The following is a 20,683-nucleotide window of genomic DNA, read 5'->3' as shown; positions in this document are numbered from 1 at the left end:
ATAAACTTACATATAAAAAAGTATATTGGCTTGTGGGGCTGGAGAGATAGCTCAGTAGTTAAGAACACTGGCTGCGCTGGGCAGTGGTGGCTCAGGTCTTTAATCCCAGCACGTGAGAGACAGAGGCAGGCGGATCTCTGTGAGTTCAAGATCAGCCTGGTCTACAAGAGCTAATTCCAGGACAGGCTCCAAAAAAACACTGGCTGCTCTTTCAGAGAACCCAAGTTTAATTCCCAACGCCCACAAGGCAGCTCACAACTGTCAGATCCAGGGGCTCTGACACTCTCAAACAGACATCACTAATAAAGAAGAAACAAACCATTTTGGCTGAAGATCTCAGGTAAACGGTAGGCATATCCTGAAGGTAGCCACAGGTGTGGAAAGTTAGTGAGGTCGTCAGATTAAGTCATATTCAGGGAGATCTCCCTTGGTGCCACGTGGAGGGCAGAGTGCAACAGACAGGTGCTGGGCATGGGGTGCTGGGCATGGGGTGCCGGGCATGGGGTGCTGGGCATAGGGTGCCGCCTGCGTTCCACACCACAATCCTCTGGGCATGGGGTGCTGGGCATGGGGTGCTGGGCATGGGGTGCCGCCTGCGTTCCACACCACAATCCTCTGGGCATGGGGTGCTGGGCATGGGGTGCCGCCTGTGTTCCACACCACAATCCTCTCCCACCTGGACCAGGACATTTTCTTGTCTTCATTCTTCCTCTTTTATCTGCCTGCCTTGCAGTTGCAGCAACCAACAAGCTCTTCCCAAATGTAATTCAGCTGCCCCTCTGTCCGGAGCTCTTCACGGATCTCTGCTGTTGGAAGGCCATGGCTGAGTCTTTAGCTCCATTCTGTAAGGTCTTGTATCTGTCTGGTCCCTAACAGCCCCTCACAAGCCGTTCTCTCTTCTCCGCATCTCACACTCAACCTCCCCAGAACACAAGGACCTTGAAGACAGGGTTCTGCTTCTATACACCACTGTGTCCTTAGTACCCATCACTACTGTTTGTTCAGTAATACTGGCTGGCCAGGGGCTGGAGAGGGGACGCAATGCTAAGGACCTTCCTGCTCTTGCAGAGGACTGTCTAACTCCAGCTCCAGGATTTCACTGCTTCTGACCTCTGTGGGCTCTTGCATACACACAGTACATATCTCACACATGCAAATATACATATATAAAATATACATACCAAAAATAAAACAAATTTTAAAATAAGGATTACTGCTAAGAAATGGCAAATATCAAGCCAGGCAGTGGTGGCGCACACCTTTAATTCCAGCACTTGGGAGGCAGAGACAGACGAACCTCTGTAAGTTCAAGGCCAGCCTGGTCTACAGAGCTAGTTCAAGAACAGCCAGGGCTGTTACACAGAGAAATCCTATCATAAAACAAAAGGAAAGAAAGAAAGAAAGAAAGAAAGAAAGAAAGAAAGAAAGAAAGAAAGAAAGAAAGAAGAAAAGATAAATGTCTGTATCCACAAAGACGGCCCAAAAGGCTTTGTGGACACAGACACCTTTGGCTAAGTCTTCAGGGGCAGGAGTGTGCCTGGCTTTTCTCCCAACCCTACCACCGTGTTTCTCTCCTTTGCTTGGCCCCACCCTGCCAGTTTCAACGAAACGTTCCAGTTTCTATTCTGGACCATGTTCGGCATGGAGGAACACAATGTGGTGGACATGCCTCAGTTCCTGGTGCCCGAGTTCGTGGGCCGGGCCCTGTACGGCATCTTTACCATCGTCATGGTCATCGTGCTGCTCAACATGCTCATTGCCATGATCACCAACTCCTTCCAGAAAATCGAGGTAGGGATCCGAGCCAGGCTGGTCCAGGAGACACAAGGATAGGGAGCGCTGTTGGTTCCTGGCTTTGGACAAATTCCCCTCTGTGTGACAAGGGTCTCGGTGCTGCTGCTGCTGTCTCCAGGCACCAAGCCCAGTGCTATTTCTTCTTTTTCTTGTTGTTGTTGTTGGAGGTGGTGGATGTGGTAGAGGTGGTGGTGGAGGTGGTGGTGGTGGTGGTGGAGGTGGTGGTGATGGTGGTGATGGTGGTGGTGGTGATGATGGTGGTGATGGTGGTGGTGGAGGTCGTAGTGGTGGAGGTGGTGTTGGAGGTTGTGGAGGTGGAGGTGGTGGAGGAGGTGGTGGTGGTGGAGGTGGAGGTGATGGTGGTGGACGTGGAGGTGGTGGTGATGGTGGTGGAGGTGGTGGTGGTGGAGGTGGAGGTGGTGGTGGAGGAGGTGGTGGTGGAGGTGGAGGAGGTGGTGGAGGTGGAGGTGGAGGTGGAGGAGGTGGTAGAGGTGGAGGTGGTGGTGGTGGAGGTGGTGGTGGAGGTGGTGGAGGTGGTGGTGGAGGAGGTGGTGGAAGTGGAGGAGGTGGTGGAGGTGGAGGTGGTGGTGGAGGTGGAGGTGGTGGTGGTGGAGGTGGTGGTGGAGGTGGTGGAGGTGGTGGAGGAGGTGGTGGAGGTGGAGGAGGTGGTGGAGGTGGTGGTGATGATGGTGGAGGTGGAGGTGGAGGTGGTGGAGGTGGTTTGGAGGCATTGTAGAAAAGAAAGTGGGGACACAAGAAGTAAGTGCACAGACTGGGTTTGCAGGCTGGAGAACAGACTGAGCAGCAACTGGAAATTAGAGGAAGAGAACGGGAAAGGGGAAGAAGTTCCAGGAAATGGGGTGATTGAAGGGGGTAGAAATAAGAATGAGAAGAAAATGGTTGGCACAGTGGAGACTAAGATGGGAAGACAAAAGAGAGGCAGAGCGAGCGAGCAAGTGAGGGGCCAGCGCCAGCATGGACCCTGCATAGCCTCCCGCCTCGTGGTCCCCAGGATGACGCTGACGTGGAGTGGAAGTTCGCTCGCTCCAAGCTCTACCTGTCCTACTTCCGAGAGGGCTTGACGTTGCCTGTGCCCTTCAACATCCTGCCCTCCCCGAAGGCTGCCTTCTACCTCGTCAGGTGAGGCCCCACCAAGCTCCTGCCCTGCTTTCCCGGCTTTGCCCCACCTCACTTCTTTTCACCATGGTAATTTCTCAGGAGAATTTTCTGGTTCGTTTGCTGTTGCTCCTCCTGCTGCAAAGCCAAGAAATCGGACTACCCTGCCATCCCTACCTTTGTGAGTACCTTCTCAGCCTGTTGTTGTTGTAACCCGCCCCCGCCATCCCCACCATCCCCGCCTCTGTGAGTTCCTTCTCAACCTGTTGTTTCCTTGCCTGTGTTACCTAAGCCATCGTATGTCCCCAGAGAGCCTGCTCCCAACCATTCTCTGGCCTCCACGTTCATCTTCCTAGTTCTGACTGAGTCCAATGTTTCCAGTCCCACAGCCTGCAGTCCATGCCACCCCATCCCATGTCCCAGACAACCAGATTTTAAGACATGCTTGGGTGATTTAAACGGCATATGGGAAAAGCCTCCTGAGGAATGAGAGGTTCACAGAGCATGAGAACTTATCTGTTTTGAACTATTACTGACAGTTCTGCGGGGGTCTTTCCTTCCCACTGCTCCCAGCTCTCAGCCTTCATCACACATTCCTGACACTCTGCCCACTCAGTCTATTTTCCCTACATGGCTTCCGTCTGTCCTCCAGGACTGCTCTGTAGGAGACAGACCAGGGACTTTGCCTTTCTCCTTTATTCTTGGTCAAGAGAGAGGTTGAAGGAAGGTGGAGAATTCACTTGTCTTCCATTGCAGACCAACCCTGGGGCAAGGGAAGGGCCTGGAGAAGGGGAGCGCGAGCGCGGGTCATACCGCCTTCGTGTCATCAAGGCTCTGGTGCAGCGCTACATCGAGACTGCCCGGCGGGAGTTCGAGGAGACCCGCAGAAAAGGTCACTTGCCCACCTCTAACCCTTCCCCATCGCTGTTTCTGCCTTTGCTGGGAAGAGTGCCTCACACCCAGACGCACTCCCCTCACTCAGTTACCTTAGCTTTGGCTCCTGTCCTATCTGCCTGCTAACTCCTTGTCTCAGTTACTCTGCCTTTGTTTAGAGACTCATTCCCTCATTCAACCCACGTGTGCTCAGATATTCTCTCTTCCCCTTCCTCCTCCTCCCTCCCTGCTTCCCTTTCCCCTTCCCCTCCTCCCTCCCTGCCTCCCTTCCTCCCTCCCCTCCTGCCTCCCTTCCTTCCTCCCCTCCTCCCTCCCCTCCTCCCTCCCCTCCTCCCTCCCTGCCTCTCTTCCTCCCTCCCCTCCTCCTCCTTGCCTCCCTTCCCTTCTCCTCCTTTCCTCCTCCCTTCCCTTCCTGGTTTCCCAGACTGGTCTTGAACTCACTTTGAAGCCTAGGCTGGCTCTGAACTCTCCATCTCCCAACTAGATGGGCTTACAGGTGGATGCTAGCCCAGCTAACGCTTTCCTCCTTTGTCTCTGTCCTTCCATCGTTCCCACAGCTTTTCTACCCTCCTGACCCTTCAGGTCTTACAGTCCTCCCTTAGGATCCAGACAGGGTGTCCCAGGTTCAGTAGGGTGGGGTAGGGGTAGACAGAAGAGGTGCCGAGAGGCTCACCTTCTGAAAGACCTCCCTGCCCCCACCCGTCTCAGACCTGGGCACCAGACTGACAGAGCTCACCAAGACTGTGTCTCGACTGCAAAGCGAGGTGGTCAGTGTGCAGAAGACTCTGGCAGCAGGTGGGGCACCACGGCCTCCGGATGGCGCCAGCATCCTCAGTCGCTACATCACCCGCGTGCGCAACAGCTTCCAGAATCTGGGTCCCCCCACCCCTGAGACCCCAGCAGAGCTGACCATGCCAGGGATTGTGGAAACTGAGATCTCTTTAGGAGCTGGCCTTGATGCTATAGGAGAGGCGGAGACTCCAGCATCAGGAGAGTCCAGCCACGCCTCCCCTGCTCATGTGTTGGTGCACAGGGAACAAGAAGCAGAGGGGGCAGGGGACCTGCCCCTGGAGGAAGGTCTGGAGACCAAGGGCGAGTCCTAATACAACAGCAGGGTCTCTTCTGTCACCAAATGTAGCAGCCTTGCTGAATAGGCATGGGTCTTGTAACCGAAGACCATGGTATTTCTTTGCCTTGGTAAACTTTCTGCTGTGCAAGTCAGGTAACAGTCACCATCTCTTGATGTTCTAAGATCCTTCTTTTCCTTTCCCCTAAAATGGACCCTATGTGAGAAGGACAGAGAGAAACAGCTTGCTTTGGGAGCTGGGGTTTAGAATCCTACTTTGGAATTCCTTAGGTATTTAGTGAAAAGAGTTCTGGCCTAGGAGGCTGGAGGCCTGGGAGATGAGAGACCAGGAAAACAGGAGACCTGAGTGTTGGGGGGCCTGAGCGGGTGGGGGCTGGGAGTGGGGAAGTCTGGGAGTCCGTGTATTCTGCCTTAAAGGCAGCTGTGAGGTCCCTGTGTTAAAAAGCTCCAGGTGCAGAGGTTAAAGTCTGTGACTAGGAGGATCAGGAAGTTAGTTTTCAGTCCCCGACTTTCAAGTCTGCCAAGGACAAATGGTCTCACGAAATAAACCAGTCATAAAAGCCCACGAGTATATCACAGCTCCGTTTAATTGAGTAGCCATCCAGTCTTGACCTTGCACGTCCTGGGAAGTGGGGTTCCCTCAGCCTTGCCATGGCCTCAAGTCTCCAACCCTGATTGGAGAGGTGGCCCCTAGGACCAGAACCAGATCCACACTCTGGCATCTTGAGGCCACTCAAAGCCTCTTCTTCATAGAAAGGTCATCAGTTCCCAGGATTCCCAAGAGACTTTCAGGGACCAGCGCTCAAGAGCTGCAACTCCCCAGGGGCCAAGAGCAGCGTCTTCCCCGATTGCAGAGCCAAGGCCTCTGTGGAGGATAACTCTGGCTGCCCTTCTGCTAGAGAAAGAAAGGAAGGTGAGGTGGGCAGCATGGCTGGGAAGCAGGAGCAACTCACAGCAGCCTCGAGGATGACTTACTTACCTGCAGAGGACACACAGGCATGCCTCTTCTCCCCTGAAACAGACAGCTGAGTGAGGCCCTGGGGCCACCCACACCCCAGGTGGCTTGCCTGTGGCCACCCCCTTCAGCCTGTCTTTTCCTTCACCTCAAAGCAGCTACTCACTCCCTTTCCAGACTGCCAATCTATCCTTGCTCCGCCCACCCTCCCATCTCTCTCCACTCCATTCCTGCCTCCCAGCTGGACTTGGCACAGTCCTGTTCGGCTCACCCCATCAAACCAGGGCCTCTTCAGACTGGGGGCAGTACTGGCCTCCACTCACTTCCTTATCTACCGGGTACCACAGATCGACCCTATTGAGAAGACTGAGAATGTCCACACACATCTTGAAACTCTCCCAGGACCTGGCAGAACCTCAGTCTAATAAGCCATATGAGTCTCTTGAAGGCTCTCAGTACTAGGTCAGGACATGCTGGCTTCTTTCACCCACCCTGCCGTTCTCTGTCTCCCATGCATCGCTCACCACCCAAATAGGCGCAGTTAAAGTGGCTGCAGGTCTGATTATAACTCCAGAGAGTCACTACGCTCTGGGCTCCATCCTGGAAGAACCCAGTGACCAAGAAGACTTCATGTGGGGGTATCAGCACCTCACGCTCCTCAGGGAAGACAGACAAAGCCTGGATAAGAGCCCCAAAACAAGTCCTTAGATTGAAGAAAGTGGCATTACCAAACCCACGAGCCACGGTTTCATCCAGAGAGCTGGAGGCAAACTGTCCTAATCGGACCAAGTCCCCCAGCCTCTCGGGCTCAAAGTGAAGGCTGCCCACGCCTCGGAATACCACCTCCCCATCTCCCCTACTGCAGCCGCCAGAGCCCCGCAGCAGCTGCAGGGCCTGGGTGAGGTAGAAATGCAGGGCCTTGAAGGGGAAGTGCCTCATGTAGAGGTCCCGGGAGCCGCCCCCTGTCCGCACAGCCTGGTTCAGCTCCCAGTACAAGGTGTTGGATGAGTTGGTGTACACCATAACAGCTATTCCATGCTGCGCTTTGAAGCCAGGCGGTAGGGTGAGCGTGTGGCGCCGGTGTGCCCAGGCCTCTCGGGCTGCTTCCCAGGATTCCCGGAACAGGGCATGGCGTGCCATCTCCTCCTCCAGCAGCAGGCCTGCTCTCTCCTCCATCTCCCCAGAGCAGCCCACATAAGCATCATCGAATGTGTCTGGAACCAGGCTCAGGGGCAGGATAGGAACAGCTTGGACCTGTGGACACACGGAAGGAGACTCCACATAGGAAGAGGGTAACTTTAGAACATTGGCCAGGGGTCCTAGCGGCAGATCAGTTCAGAATCACAGGTTTTCATTTCTATGCCTAAACATCTGATTCATAATTGACAAGATATCAAGTGGCAGAAATAACACAGGCAGTCGAGCCAGACAGATATGAATTTAGTCCCTGCCCCCGAGACAGGGTTTTTCTGTGTATCTCTGGCTGGCCTGGAACTCACTCTGTAGACCAGGCTGGCCTCGAACTCACAGAGATCCGCCTGCCTCTGCCTCTCTGAGTGCAGGGATTAAAGGCGTGTGTCTCCACTGCCCAGCCAGACATGAATTTAAACATTACCTGCTAGGCTAGCTTTGGAATCTTGAGCGATTCTCAGGACAGGGCTTTCCTAGACTTCACATTCTCCTATGAATTACAGGTACTTCTAACCTCCCAGCGTTATTGTGAGGAGAGCTTAGCGACCACCGTGGCACAACCTACGCGGCACCATCTCATCTTTTCAGAGGCGAGTCTGGTTGGTCCCTGTGTTTTCCCGGCTCTGATAGTTTGCAGCCAGTGTCTGATCCCTGTCTGGTCCTCATCCTCCTCAGCTGTTTCCTCCCCTTGGGGAAACCTTGCTGCCAGCTCTGAGATCTGGATGCTCTCCAGCTTTAGAAGACATTATTCTAAACTCAAAGTGGGCTAGGGTGGTGGCCTGGTTGTCAGGGTCTGCCAGGGCCTGCAGCAGCACATTGGTCCGTGCAGCGGTTTGCCCGTGCTAAGCCTGTGGTGTGAGGTGAGAGGAAGTGGGAATGAGAAAGCTGAAGGCAACAGGGAGGTGGAGTTCTGGGAGAGAGATCAGGCACTTGGGCTCCTGAAGGGAACAGAAGTTCTCGAGAGGAGGACTAGAAGCAGCAAAAAGTCTCCTAGGAGGTCCCTCTACCGCCACCTTCTCAGCATCTGACCCACGACTGACTATTGTCGGCGAAGGATAGTCCCAAGAGTTACCTTCCAGAGGGAGTGCAGGCTGAGGCAACTGAGGACCATCAACAGATCCTCCAGAATCATCCTTGGAGGAGTCCCGGGATGGCAGGATCCGGATGATGATGATGAAGCCCTCAGAGTCGGAGTGCCGGCTTGGTTGGGCTCCAGGACCTTCCTCCTGCACCCGAGGGTCCTCAGGAGTGATGCGGGGCGGGGCCAAGGACAAATCTAAGGGTGGGCAGGGATTTGGATTTTACTGTCCCCGTTTCAAGCCCTAATCTATAACTACCAGATGGCCCCACACTCAGGCTCTCCAGGACTTCTTGCAGTGGTATAGGTGGGGCAGTTATGTGGCTCCGCCTGGAGAGGGGCGGAGCGGGGACGAGAACCCACCTGGAGGTGGCGAAGGCTTAGAAAGGCCCGGGGCCCTGGTCTTTTGCGGCAGGCGAGGGCTGAAGTTCGTGCAGGCGCTGCGCAGATCCCGGTCTGCTGAACAACGTCCCTGAAGCTAACTATAGCCCCTGGACTGGTAACCCGACACTTATCTTCCCCAACAACAGACAGGGGCGTGGGAGCTGGTCTGGCAGAGCCCTTGAGTGGTTGAGGGGCAAAACTTTCCTTCCCTTGGATGACAGGTTGTTTCTGTAAGAGGTGAGCTAGGTCAAGGTTGGAGGAGGGACTTGTGAGACTTGGCCTTTTCTCCGGTGGCCCTGGGACCGGGCCAGGGCCAGGACCCAGGACCACCAGGCCACGAAGGCCCAAGAGGGTCGCTACTTATGCACCATGATAGTTAAGTCGCCAAATCTCTTATTTGCATACAATTTGCATGCGACACACCCGTTGTGTCACGTGCACCAACATCAAAGCCCCCATCCCCACTTTCTTCCCTATTCTTAACCCTCTATGTCCCAGCCCTGGTCTGTAGGAAAGGGAAGGGAACCCCAGCTGCCTTCTGGACCTCTCCGGTTCAGGTGACCCCATGTTTGTAAACACAGCTGTCTCTTGCACCTCCGCACCTCTGCTGAGCTTGACTATAAATAACCTAGTACTGGGTTTCAGACGCCCAGTTGGAGGTAATGGGAGACGGGGCCAGTTTATGGGAAGATGGAGGACTTAGAGATGCCACCTGCTGGGGCCAGGGTAAGCATGACCCGTGCAACTTGCCAAGAGCCTCTGGTCCAGCTCACGGGTTTACCCGTCACCACCCCTTCTCTGCCAAATAAAGTTTCCTTTACTTCAAAGCCTGTCCCCTCCATTCCTTCCTGATGGCTGTGTCCATGCCGTGGAAGAGCTGATTCTTGCCTTCCTACCCCATCCTCCCTGTCTTGGAGGGACAGCAAAGGCTGTGCAGTGACATCCTCTGGCTTGGGGAATTTCTTACACCCCAACATCTGCAACCCCTACAAGGCCCCAAGAAGTGGAGTCAAATCTGATAAAGGGCCAGGGATCCTGAGAGAGGCAGAAAGGCCTCCCAGATCACATGGTGGGTCAGGGATCCAGGCTCTTGGAAGAGAACAAATCTTGAGATGGTTGTATGTGCCTATAATCCCAGCATTCAGACGGGAGGCAGAGGTAAAAGGATGGCTTCTAGTTCGAGGCAAGCCTGGACATTGTAAAAAAAAAAAAAAAAAAAAAAAAACAATAATAATAATAGAAAAAAATAAAAGGAGATACCTGGAGTCAGGGGTGCCTTTTAACTGACCAGCGTACAGTCTGGCGAGGCGGCTGCTGTCCTCTCCCCTCAGCATCCCCAGTAGCTCTCATTGTCATGGGAAGAATATTGGCCCAGGTCACATTGGGCAGAGGCTAGTGTTCCTGAGCCTTGAGGGGACAGCTTGAAATAGACAGGGGGTGTCACATTTCTGAGCAGCTCTGTGGGGGAAGCAGGAGGGGCAGGGAACTGACAGTATAAAGAGAAAGCCACCTCCCTGCCTCTCTGCTACAGGAGACCAGGCCCGCTTTGCTCGCCATGGAGAAGGCTAGGTAAGGGACATCTCACTTCCTGCAGAGGGAGCAGGGAAGGAACTATTTGATAGAAAAGTTAGGAGGGATTGGTGAAGTTTTAGGGACCTTTGGATGGAACGGTTGAGGACAACTAGGAAGGTTTGGGATTTTAAGAAGTGACTTGGGGTCATAGTCCCAAAAGGAACTGCTGAGTGAGAAAGAGGGAAACTGAGGACTGTGGGACACAGGATGAAGGGAAGTGCAGCTCCCTCAACTGTGAAAAGGGATTTCTAAGCCAAATTCAGCTCTCTCATGCCAGAGACTAAGTTAGAGGACAGCCTGGGCTACCAAATAAGATCTTGTTTCAAAAAATATATAAAAAACGGGGAGAGGGAATTCCCAGTGTACCAGAGCAATTCCTGCTGTGCTCCCCTGGCCCCCCACACTGGTCACCAAGGGCAGCAATCTACTTCCTCTGAGGTGCTCTGTCTTGTTAGCAGTGCTCAGAAAGACCCTTGGGCTTGTCTACCAGAGACTTGGAGGTGTTCCATCACAGACAGAATAGAAACAAGATAGAGCCAACTGTAGACATGAGGGTGTGGCGGACACAGGCAAGCGCTGGTGAATGCAAGGGAGCCAGCACTGACAGACAGGGTGCTGGTGTCCTTACAAGGGAAGAGGCAGGCTTCCACAGATGGTCCAGGATGGCTGACTGGGGTCATGGAGGGCACAGTAGCTGAAGCTGTGGACCTGAGGCTACGGTGAAGCTGCTATGTAACCTCTGAGCGTGGAGGGCAGACACATGTGCATTCACTGTGACAGAACCTGCCCCGAAGGGGGAGACTGACGCCAGTCTTTCCAAGTCAGCCCAGTCACCCGGCTGGCATCCACAGGTCCACTGAGGCTCTGATGTTTATGTAGATTTTTCCCTCCTTAACAAGACAAGCAATCTGCAAGCAGACTGCCTGGTTCTGGGATGAGCCTTCGGGATACTGAAGGGGCTATTGCTTGTGCCTGCACAGGGCAGGGGTTGGGGGGAGGGATAGGCTCAGGAGAGGACTACCCAGAGCATTCTGGGAACTTTCTGAAAGAAGGGAGCCCTGAGCTAACCCTGGAAGAGTGGATGGTCAGAGCATAGCTGAGCGCAGGGGAGACAGTTGTGTCTCCCTGGAACTTTGTTCCTCCTAGGTTCCTGGACTATAGAAGCCGAGAAGGGACTAGAAAGTTCTCAGGGGCAAGGTCACTAAACAGATCAAAAACCAGAATAAGGTTGGACTGTCCTGAAGGCATAGAGGGATGTTTTCCTTCATTTTGCTGCTTTGTTTTGAGGCAGGGTCTTGGGTATTCCAATGTGGGCTGGAACTCACAGTGTAGCCTTCAGCTCCTGACCCTCCCTCCTAAGAACCGGGATTTCAGGCATGGGCTATTTGTGCTTGGCTTCTAGGAGGCATTGGGAACCGTATGATGCTGAGTCTGCTTGGCTTTTTTTTTTTCCTTTGGTGGCAGAAAGAGGTGAATCCGTGAGTCTGAGGCCAGCCTGGTCTAAAGACTGAGTTCTAGGACAGCACAGAGCAACCACAAAGAAAAGGATATGTTATGAGCTTTTCTCTCATAATCCTTTTTCTCGGTACTTTGAGATATTTCTTCCAGTCAGTTTTGGCACCGAAGATTTTTTTAGTATTTTATTTTTATTTTTAATTATGCATATATTTGTGTGTCTGTATGTAGGTATGTGCCCCTGAGAGCAGATACCCACCAAGTCCAGAAGCATTAGATCCTCCTACAGCCAGAGTTCTGGGCAGTCATGAGCCACCCCGGTGTGGGTGCTGGAAACTGAACTGATGCCCTCTGCAAGAACAGTCTGTCCATTTACATGCTCAGCCCTCTCCCCACTCCCACACAGGGCTTCCAGCAGGCAGAGGAGGTAGGCAGGCCTGGGCTTTGCTGTCCCTGCTCCGTGCTGAGTGCACTGGTAAAGTGACAGGAGACAGCCGAAAGCAAGCAGAGCAGGGCTATGGGCCCCGACAAAGATGGGAGGCAACTGCAGCCACGTATAGATACCCACGTGACCATCCGGAGAGACTGGGTGCTAATGGTGATAGGGTACCGCATGAGTGTCTTCTGCTGGCATGCGCACTGGATGGATACCCTCGTGACCATCCGGAGAGGCTGGGGGCTAATGGTGATAGGGTACCGCATGAGTGTCTTCTGCTGGCATGCGCACAGGGGCTACCCAAAGCTGGATTAAGCCTAAAGGGTGATATCAAAGGGTTCCAGGGTTCACACTGAGCCCGAGGGCTGGAAGCAAAGAACCTCATGAAACCTCAGAGCCTGGCTCTTTCTAAGCCAAGGTTCACTTCCCAGCTCCAACCCATCCTCCCTGGGAGCTCATTTCTCCCCGACTTCAACATCAATTATACAAATTACTCTTCTGGGGGATTTGTTTTATTTTTGTTTTTGAGCCAGGCGGTGGTGGCGCATGCCTTTAATCCCAGCACTCGGAAGGCAGAGGTAGGAGGATCTCCATGAGTTCGAGGCCATCCTGGTCTACAAGAGCTAGTTCCAGAACAGGCACCAAAAACTAGAGAGAAACCCTGTCTCAAAAATTCAAAAAAAATAAAAATAAAAAATAAATATTTTTGTTTTTGAGATAAGGCCTCATGGAGTCTCAGGACATCCTTTGACCCACCATCCTCCTGCCTCAGTCTTTTAAATGCTGGCGATACAGATTGTGCCACCAGGTCCACCTTTTCTCTTAAACACACCTGTTTCTGTCTCCCAACTGTGCCAGGCACTGTAGGACAGATGACAATAAGGTAGAAAAGAAAGCTCTCATGTGGCCACACAGCGGACACACATTTCCAGACCACTCAAATGAAAGTTAAAAAGCCAGTAGGCCAGGCATGGGGTACACTCAGCTCTCAGAAGGTGGAGGCCTTCTCAGTTACTCAGCAGGTTTGAGGCCAGTCTAGGTTATAGGAGACCCTGTCTCAAAAAGGAAAACCAACAACCAACAGATGCAACCCAGAACAAAGCAGTCTAGCAAAGCAATCATTGATAGCACTGACGAAGACGCGTCCCTTAAGTGGTGGGAAGGCAAACTGGTTCCTTTCTCAATCATGGTTTGGCAAGACCTATTAATATAAAATGTATTCCACCTCTGTGTGGTGGTGCACACCTGTAATCCCAGCACTCGGGAAGCTGAAGCTGGCAGATCACACTTACATAGTGTAACCGACAAGCTCACAGCAGCCAGCCAGATCACACCTCAAAGCAAACCAAACATTAGGGGAAAAAGTCCATGTGCTCATTCAGTGCTTTAACTATCCCATCAAACACTCCATATGGCCACTGTAATGAGCAAGGTAGCTAGCAGGACGCTCACTTGGAAGGAAGCCTCTGATGTACAGTTCCTCAGAGTGATATATTTATAGGATGTGTTATATGTAAGCATTTTTTCTTTAAAAAAAAAAAGACAAGAAATCCAAGACATTCATCTAAAACCTTGTGTGTGTGTCCTATATGTGTTTTTAACATGTGTATTAACATGTTACTCAGGCTCAGTGGGAGAATGCTTATCAAGCTCACACCAGGCTCTGGACTTGACCTCTAGTATCGCAAAGAAACAGCTGATTATACTGTTCAAATATTTCCTGAGAAAGGCACTGAGAGACACATGATCGCAGCCTCTTCTTCCTGTGAGCAGGAACGTGTAAAGCTGGGGTAGGTGAGCAGAGAGAGGGAGGAAGGGGACTTTATGATCCATACACTGCCCTTCCTACGCCAGTGTTACTCTGTAAGAAAACACATCTGTCTTACCCTGCAGTAAGATAAGCAGGGAGTCCATGTCCACTATGCCTGCATTGAAGAAGTGGAAGCAGGAGGGTCAAAGATTGAAGGGCATCTGGAAGGGCATCGGGCTCAGTAACCAGTTCCAGGTCAGCACGGGTATATGAAACCCTACTTAAAGCAAACAAACATAGACAGACGGAAAAGGGACAGCAGGCCATGCAGCTGCAGTGTTTGCTGTTCCTTCTGAGAGCCACTGTGGGTTGGTGTGACCACCTCTGGGGGTGCCAGAGCTGTGTCACTCCTCCATCCATTTGTCCAAAAGACATTCTGGGTCCGGTAATGTTCAATTAACTTGCCACTTTTCCAGATGAGGAAAAAGAGACAGCAGCTTGCCCGGGTCACCTCCAACATGAAGATTCCAGCCATGATGTCTCTCTTCCTGGTGTCTGTGGGCCTCAGGGATGGACTTCAGGTATGTGCACCCTCCATGGAGGTGCTGGCCTATCTAACCCTGGGAAGAACAGAGGGGAGAATGTCCAGTGCTCCCGGGGAAGGCGGCTGTCCTCCTAGGAGACTCCAGAAAACCTAGTCTTGGAGATCTCACAGCTGGTGGTCCCCAGTCTCCTTCCTCACTGGGGGTTCTTTCTGGTTTTCTCAGTAGACAGGCTCTCAGAGCAGGGCAAAGCCGGATGACAGGGTTCCCATTTTCCTAGGGACCACCCTCTCAGTCTTTGGTGCTCTCCTACCCTCAGGTTCAAAGTCACTCCATGACACAACTAGACATCTTTTCTCAAGAAACACCCCTGGACATGGCCCCAGCGTCCTTTGATGACCAGTATGTTGGCTGTGCAACAGACATGATAGCGGCTCTGGCTGACCTCAACCACTCAGAGTTCCAGACCAACAAAGTGTACGCGAATGGTTGGGCTCTGGCCAACACCCAGTGGCAGGAGCGCAGGGCCTGGGAGTCAGCTTGGGACCTCAGCCCAACTCTTTTCCCCCCACCACCCCCGGGCTTCAGGGATGAGCACGCAGTGGCGCTCCTGGCCTACACTGCCAACAGCCCCCTGCACAAGGAGTTCAACGCGGCTGTGCGCGAGGCCGGCCGCTCCCGGGCCCACTACCTCCACCACTTCTCCTTCAAGACCCTCCACTTCCTGCTCACCGAGGCCCTGCAGCTGCTCGGGAGCCAGCGATCTCGTGGGTGCCGGCAGGTGTACAGGGGGGTGCATGGACTGCACTTCCGGCCAGCCGGGCCCGGCGCCACCGTCAGGCTGGGGGGCTTTGCTTCTGCGTCCCTCAAGAACGTTGCCGCCCAGCAATTTGGCGAGGACACCTTCTTTGGTATCTGGACCTGCCTCGGGGCCCCGATTGGGGGTTACTCCTTTTTCCCTGGCGAGGAGGAGGTGCTGATCCCCCCTTTTGAGACTTTCCAGGTGATTAATTCCAGCCGACCTGCCCAAGGTCCCGCACGCATCTATCTTCGCGCTCTGGGCAAACGCAGCACATACAACTGCGAATACATCAAAGGTGAGGAGCCCTCAAGGCCAGTCCTAAAAACCACGGGCTTCTCACATCTGCCAGGAGCTTTGACAAACCCAAACCCCAACTCCCACCCCAGTCAAGGAGTTCATACGTAAATGATAAAAGGCTCAAGCACGCGGTGGCTCACACCAGTGATACCAATGCTCAGCAGGCTGACTCCTAGGCAGCCAAGGGAAACACAGACAAGGGGGACACAGACACGTACAGTACAGGTATGGAGGAGAGGAGGCCCGGGCCTTTGAAGGGACGGACAGGTTGTTGTCCCAGCTAGAAGCTGGGAAGGAGTTAATAATCTAGTCACAGTATTGGCACCAAGGCATTTGTAGGCAGAGCTAAGTAAAGGGGGAACATGGAGATGGCTCAGCCGCTACAGGAGTTTTGCCCTGCAAGCCTGACTTTCTTCAGTTCATTCCCCAGAAGCCATCTGAAGATTGAAGGGGAGAACTGGCTCCAAGGGCCGTCTCCGACTTCCACATACCTGGGAAGCACCCCTCCCCCATCTCTCACACACCAATATAAATAAAATTTAAGGGGAAAAAATGAGTAAAAGTCACAGCCTCAGTTTTTAAGAGGCGGAGTTTTACCAGATCGAATGGGAATTATGCAGTAGCCTGTGCCGGGCAGGGTGGGGAACGTGCAGCCAACAGATGTGGCGCCACCCTGTGGACAGGAGCACATCAGCTGTTCCTCCTCCTTCCCGGGCCTTTCTCACACCAGAGGAGGAACAAGGAGACCTGTCCTTAACCCCTGCTTTCTGGACTACTGCCCCTAGCTAAGTGAGACCTCGCTTTCATAGTTAAGAGGCTGACAGTTGGCCTGCACAGTGACCATGGCGGAAACGGGAGGAGGCCCAATGTGGCTCTGTTCCTACTTTAAACAATATCGTGAGCCATGAGGAAGGCAGGCCAAGAGCGCAAACAGTGCCTCCCCGTCTGTGACACGGTGAAGGAAAGGGCTTTGGGAGTGCGTGGTGAGGAGGCAGTCAGAGGCCAGAGAGCAGGAGTGTGTCAGAAAGACACCCTGACTTACATGGCTGCCTCCCTTCTGTCCTCAGAGAGTGCTGTCTAGAGAAGCCTCCCTAAGGGAGCAGTTACAGAGAATCAAGGTTGGTCATCAGATCTCTGGGGTCCTTTCTGATCAGAAAGCTACTGAAGCATTGATTCTCCATCCTTTCTTTCAGAAAAGAAGTGCAGATCTGGACCCTGCAGGCTGGATAGCTCAGGTAAGAGATGCAGTTGTCTGAGCAGGCTGGACCCTCACTAGACTTTCCTCTGACAAACCCGCCTTGTTACCTAAGAAGGGAGTCACTCCCCCTCACAGAGGGTGTGCACACGTGCATCTGCGCTCTCAGGGGAGGGCCACGGTCAGGCCCTGTTTCAGGAGAGGCGGTTCCCTGCTGTGTTCTCCCTGTTACTGTCCTCAGGGGTCCTTCAGACCTGCTTTCCAAGGTCAAAGCCAACTATGGAAAGCTGTGTGCTGTACTCTAGTTCGGGCTCTGACTCAGCTGTTCTTTCCCTGTGCCTCAGCTTCCTAGTTTGTAATAAGCAAGAAGGATCAAAAGATACCTGTGTCTCTTTCAGCTGTGAGCCTTCTCTTGTTGTGCAAGGGTATAACTTGGACCACTGCTTTTTTAGATGGGAATAGGCCACTTCCAAAGAAGTATTAATTGCCCCCCATCTTCTCCCCCCCATCTCCCTCCATCCTTCCTACTCCACCCCCAACACTCCCTCCCTTTAGGGTCTGTAACCCGTGGCAGGGAAGTTCCTCAGCCTCTTCCTTCCACTTGCCCTGACGTCACAGTACCAGGAGTGCCAGGCTCTTGACGCCACGCGTCCTCAGCACAGTTCAGTGGCACTGGTACACTTTACTATTAGTTATTTTTCAGAGTGGGCTTCTCTGTGCTGCCCTGGCTTGTCTGGAACTGACTTTGTAGACCAGGCTTGCCTGGAACTCTCAGAGATCCACCTGCCTCTGCCTCCTTGGTGCTGGGACTAAAGGCGTGTGCCACCTTGTCCAGCACTAGTCACGTCTACAGAGGGCAAAAGGTAGCAATCAGTCCTTCGCCACACAGCTAGTGAGGAATCATGTCTGTAGCCTGGCTGCAGAGCTGTGAACTGCTCCCCATGATGGTCCTTAGCCTCTGCCACATAGCCGTCTACACTCATGTCATAAAGTGAGGCCAGAGACACTTGGCCAGAAGCTGGGGTCTCCAACTTCAAACCAGAACTTGTTTAGTTTTTGAGACAGGGGATTTGCTTTGTAGCCCAGGTTGTCCTAGAACTCACATGCGGTTCAGGCTGGCCTCAAATGGGCTCAGCCTCCTAAGTCCTTAGCTCTTGCCTTAGCCTCCTGAGTGTTAGAATGCCGGCCAAGCCGACCGCTGTGTCTCTCGTGGGCCTCTGCACTCAGATGGTCATCATCCGAGGCACTAGGGAAGTTTAGACATTTTGCCTCCCCATTTCTATCCATCGCTACTCTGACAAGGGCATGGATGGGGGAGCCAGATTCAACACTGATGAGAGCCCACAAGTGTTATACAGTAAATGTACAGCTGACAGATCTACTGGACTAATCCACGGGAGTATACACTCCATACGGAGAACCCAACTCACAAAGCTTTGGGAACGCCTGTCCTTTGGATAGTCACTGTCGATTCTGTAGAAATCTTGTGAAATCATGATGCTTCTCCCCAGAATTTATTTATTATAAATAAAAAACATTTGTTTTTTGTTTTTGTTTTAAATTTATTTTGAATACAGTATTCAGTATTCTGTCTGCGTGTGTGCCTGCAGGCCAGAAGAGGGCACCAGATCTCATTACAGATGGCTGTGAGCCACCATGTGGTTGCTGGGAATTGAACTCAGGACCTTTGGAAGAGCAGGCAGTGCTCTTAATCACTGAGCCATACCATAAATCACTCTTTAAACTCGACTTTTCATGTCCTGGCAGCTGTATGCCTTCTCTGACACCATGGGGCCCTGGGGTGAGAGCATTCACTCTCTCAAACCTTTGTTCAAATAGTAAAGTCTACACAAAGCTAGACCCCACAATTGTCCTTATTGACAGAACTCATTGACAAGAAAGCAACCCTGAGCAGGAGGCACTGAGCAGAGAGACAAGGTCTGCCCTTACTCATAAACAGGTCTGGGTGGCCCTGAGTTCTCTAGCAGCAGACTCAGGAAGGTGTAATCTCCCGGCCTTTTGCTCTAACCTAACAAGTTATTAATATTCTGTATCTACCCTTCTCTTTGGTTTCAATTAACATAAGATCATAGCTCAGGAAATTGTTTATTATTCTAACCCTAGAGACACAGGAAAAAGGCTTGAGTTGCTGGGTCAGCCTCAGAGAAAGAAATTAATTCTCACCTGGGTGATGGCAAGCACTCTGCTGGAGCTGGAAGCCAAATTTCCAAAGAAATTCTCTTTAACTCAGCTAGCTAGACCTGAAGCAAATCAAGCACTTTTTGCTTTTGTCCCGGGCCCACAGGTTACTATGGTTACTAGCGCTGTGGTCCCAGACACCAGGGAAGGAAGCAAAAGTGTTCCAAAGGTGCAACAGCACTGTTACATTTTCTACAATTATTGGTCACAAACTTCTAGCTTAACTATTTACATTTAAGAAATATAGTTGGGGCCAGGCGGTGGTGGCACATGCCTTTAATCCCAGCACTCAGGAGGCAGAGGCAGGCAGACCTCTGTGAGTCTGAGGCCAACCTGATCTACAGAGCAAGTTCCAGGCTCTAAAGCTACAGAGAAACCCTGTCTCAAAAAAACAAAAACAAACAAAAGAAATATAGTCAGTGCATGAAAACTTCTTTTTAGAAATTTCTATTGATTTTTTTTTTTTTTTTTTTTTTTTTTTTTTTTTTGGTTTTTCAAGACAAGGCTTCTCTGTAGCTTTGGAGCCTGTCCTGGAACTAGCTTTTGTAGACCAGACTGGCCTAGAACTCACAGGAGAATCCGCCTGCCTCTGCCTCCCAAGTGCTGGGATTAAAGGTTTGTGCCACCACCATCAGGCTTTGTATTGATTCTTGATCAATCCTCCCAGCATCGGCTGGAGAGCTTTGCAGCCACGCCCCCTCTGAGACCCAAGGTATCTCCTTGCCAGGTCCACCCGGTTTTTGTGATGCAGTGAAATGCATGCTTGTTAACTGTCTGTGTATAAACTGGAAAGCATGTGGGGTGGGCAGAACAGCGAGCAACAGTGAGAAGCATCAGGAGAGCACTGAAGAATGAGACGTGATAAAAAGACTTGGGTGAGCTCATTTATTTACCCTCACATAGCTTTAGCTAGTTTCCGCCAGCTATAGCAATCCTTCTGAACCCTGAGAGGTTCCAGCATGAACCTTGATGCAACGTCATTAGATCTCTCTCAGATCTCTGTCTCGAGGCTCATCCACAGTGACAGCAGGTGGCAGGGGCTAGAGCCAGCTGTGGCCCTCCCTGGTCTCTCACCCCTGCCTCTGGCTGCTTTCCAGCTCGCTCTGCCAGACTCTCTGCCTCTCATCAGCCCTCACATGGATCCTAACCTTTCTTCTCCTCCCTTAGCTCCAGGCTCCGTCTCTGCCTCCTGTTCTCTCCTGCTGCTGCTCTTGTTCCTTGTGCTGAGGGACCATCCATAGAACCCAGGCCTCCTGTGACGTACCAGATGTTGACCTGCCCTGCCTGTGCACTTTAACTATATCAGGATCATGGTGAATCAGTCTCTGCAGGGAAGTCTGGGCCTTCTATGGCAATGACCTTGCAGAGGTATTGGCAGTAGAGACACAGAAGAGGATTTGCTCCTACAACCTTGCTCAGGCTGTGGGAGCAGGATGAACTGAGGTCAGAAGACTCTAGGGTAGGATAGGCAGAGACTCATTTAGAACCTGAAGACATCAATTCCTTGTTGGTGATGATGGGGGAGAATACCTGGCCATGGGCCGTGCAGGGGTCACTTAAATGTCCCTCATGTCTACCTGGAAAGTTCTTGTTCACCCCCCTGCCACCTGGCTAGTTAGAGTACCTGCCTTTCTATTCTATTCCTGGTGGCCCCTGAGTATTCCCAGGTCAAGCTGTGAGCTACCTTTTCTTTTCTTTCTTTCTTTCTTTTTTTTTTTTTTTTTTTTTTTTTTTTTTTTTTTTTTTTTTTTTTGTGAGACAGGGTTTCTCTGTAGCTTTGGAGCCTGTCCTGGAACTAGCTCTTGTAGACCAGGGTGGCCTCGAACTCACAGAGATCCACCTGCCTCTGCCCCCCCCCCCCCCCCGCTGCCCCCAGTGCTGGGATTAAAAGTGTGTGCCGCCACCACCCGGCCTCAGGCTGTGAGTTTCTTATGGG

At 52.3% G+C, this 20,683-nt stretch overlaps 3 protein-coding genes across 5 annotated transcripts in view; 2 read left to right on the top strand and 1 right to left on the bottom strand.

Annotated features, from left to right (window-relative positions):
* Positions 1–5,225, top strand: part of Xndc1n (XRCC1 N-terminal domain containing 1, N-terminal like) — a 33,216-nt gene extending 27,991 nt beyond the window's left edge. The window contains exons 18-22 of the mRNA XM_057778803.1: positions 1,599–1,791; positions 2,807–2,934; positions 3,013–3,091; positions 3,667–3,802; positions 4,513–5,225. Of these exons, the coding sequence (XP_057634786.1) occupies positions 1,599–1,791; positions 2,807–2,934; positions 3,013–3,091; positions 3,667–3,802; positions 4,513–4,907 (931 nt within the window). The 3' untranslated portion in view covers positions 4,908–5,225. The remainder of the gene's footprint in view (positions 1–1,598; positions 1,792–2,806; positions 2,935–3,012; positions 3,092–3,666; positions 3,803–4,512) is intronic.
* A 248-nt stretch (positions 5,226–5,473) lies between these two features.
* Art5 (ADP-ribosyltransferase 5) lies at positions 5,474–9,844 on the bottom strand. 3 transcript variants are annotated; one of them, XM_057779017.1, is made up of 5 exons: positions 9,760–9,844; positions 8,110–8,313; positions 6,371–7,100; positions 5,871–5,903; positions 5,474–5,786 (listed from the first exon to the last, which is right to left on the bottom strand). In XM_057779017.1, exons 2-5 carry the CDS (start codon positions 8,167–8,169, stop codon positions 5,680–5,682), a joined length of 930 nt encoding a protein of 309 aa, XP_057635000.1. In that variant the 5' UTR covers positions 8,170–8,313; positions 9,760–9,844; the 3' UTR covers positions 5,474–5,679. The 3 variants fall into 3 exon arrangements, with proteins under 3 accessions (XP_057635000.1, XP_057634999.1, XP_057635001.1); XM_057779016.1 differs by lacking the exon at positions 9,760–9,844 and adding an exon at positions 8,479–8,584; XM_057779018.1 differs by lacking the exon at positions 9,760–9,844 and having other exon boundaries at positions 5,474–5,783; positions 8,110–8,367.
* Positions 9,845–10,009: 165 nt separating this feature from the next.
* On the top strand, positions 10,010–20,427 carry Art1 (ADP-ribosyltransferase 1). The gene is made up of 5 exons (XM_057779328.1): positions 10,010–10,068; positions 14,189–14,293; positions 14,574–15,351; positions 16,547–16,588; positions 19,915–20,427. Exons 2-5 carry the CDS (start codon positions 14,189–14,191, stop codon positions 19,986–19,988), a joined length of 999 nt encoding a protein of 332 aa, XP_057635311.1. The 5' UTR covers positions 10,010–10,068; the 3' UTR covers positions 19,989–20,427.
* The last annotated feature ends 256 nt before the right edge of the window (positions 20,428–20,683 follow it).

This window comes from Chionomys nivalis, chromosome 8 (genome assembly GCF_950005125.1).
Source record: "Chionomys nivalis chromosome 8, mChiNiv1.1, whole genome shotgun sequence".
In the NCBI taxonomy this organism is placed as follows: Eukaryota; Metazoa; Chordata; class Mammalia; order Rodentia; family Cricetidae; genus Chionomys; species Chionomys nivalis.
Note: the sequence above shows the minus strand (reverse complement) of the source record. Positions and strands in the feature narration are given on the sequence as shown.

Coding starts and splice junctions, on each gene's coding strand:
- Art1 (XM_057779328.1), top strand. CDS start 14,189: ATGAGGAAAAAGAGACAGCAGCTTGCCCGGGTCACCTCCAACATGAAG. Junction 14,294..14,573: donor GCCTCAGGGATGGACTTCAG/GTATGTGCACCC, acceptor TCCTACCCTCAG/GTTCAAAGTCACTCCATGAC. Junction 16,589..19,914: donor CTGCAGGCTGGATAGCTCAG/GTAAGAGATGCA, acceptor CTCCTCCCTTAG/CTCCAGGCTCCGTCTCTGCC.
- Art5 (XM_057779017.1), bottom strand. CDS start 8,169: ATGATTCTGGAGGATCTGTTGATGGTCCTCAGTTGCCTCAGCCTGCAC. Junction 7,101..8,109: donor GCCTGCACTCCCTCTGGAAG/GTAACTCTTGGG, acceptor GTGTGTCCACAG/GTCCAAGCTGTTCCTATCCT. Junction 5,787..5,870: donor TGCCTGTGTGTCCTCTGCAG/GTAAGTAAGTCA, acceptor TTCTTTCTCTAG/CAGAAGGGCAGCCAGAGTTA.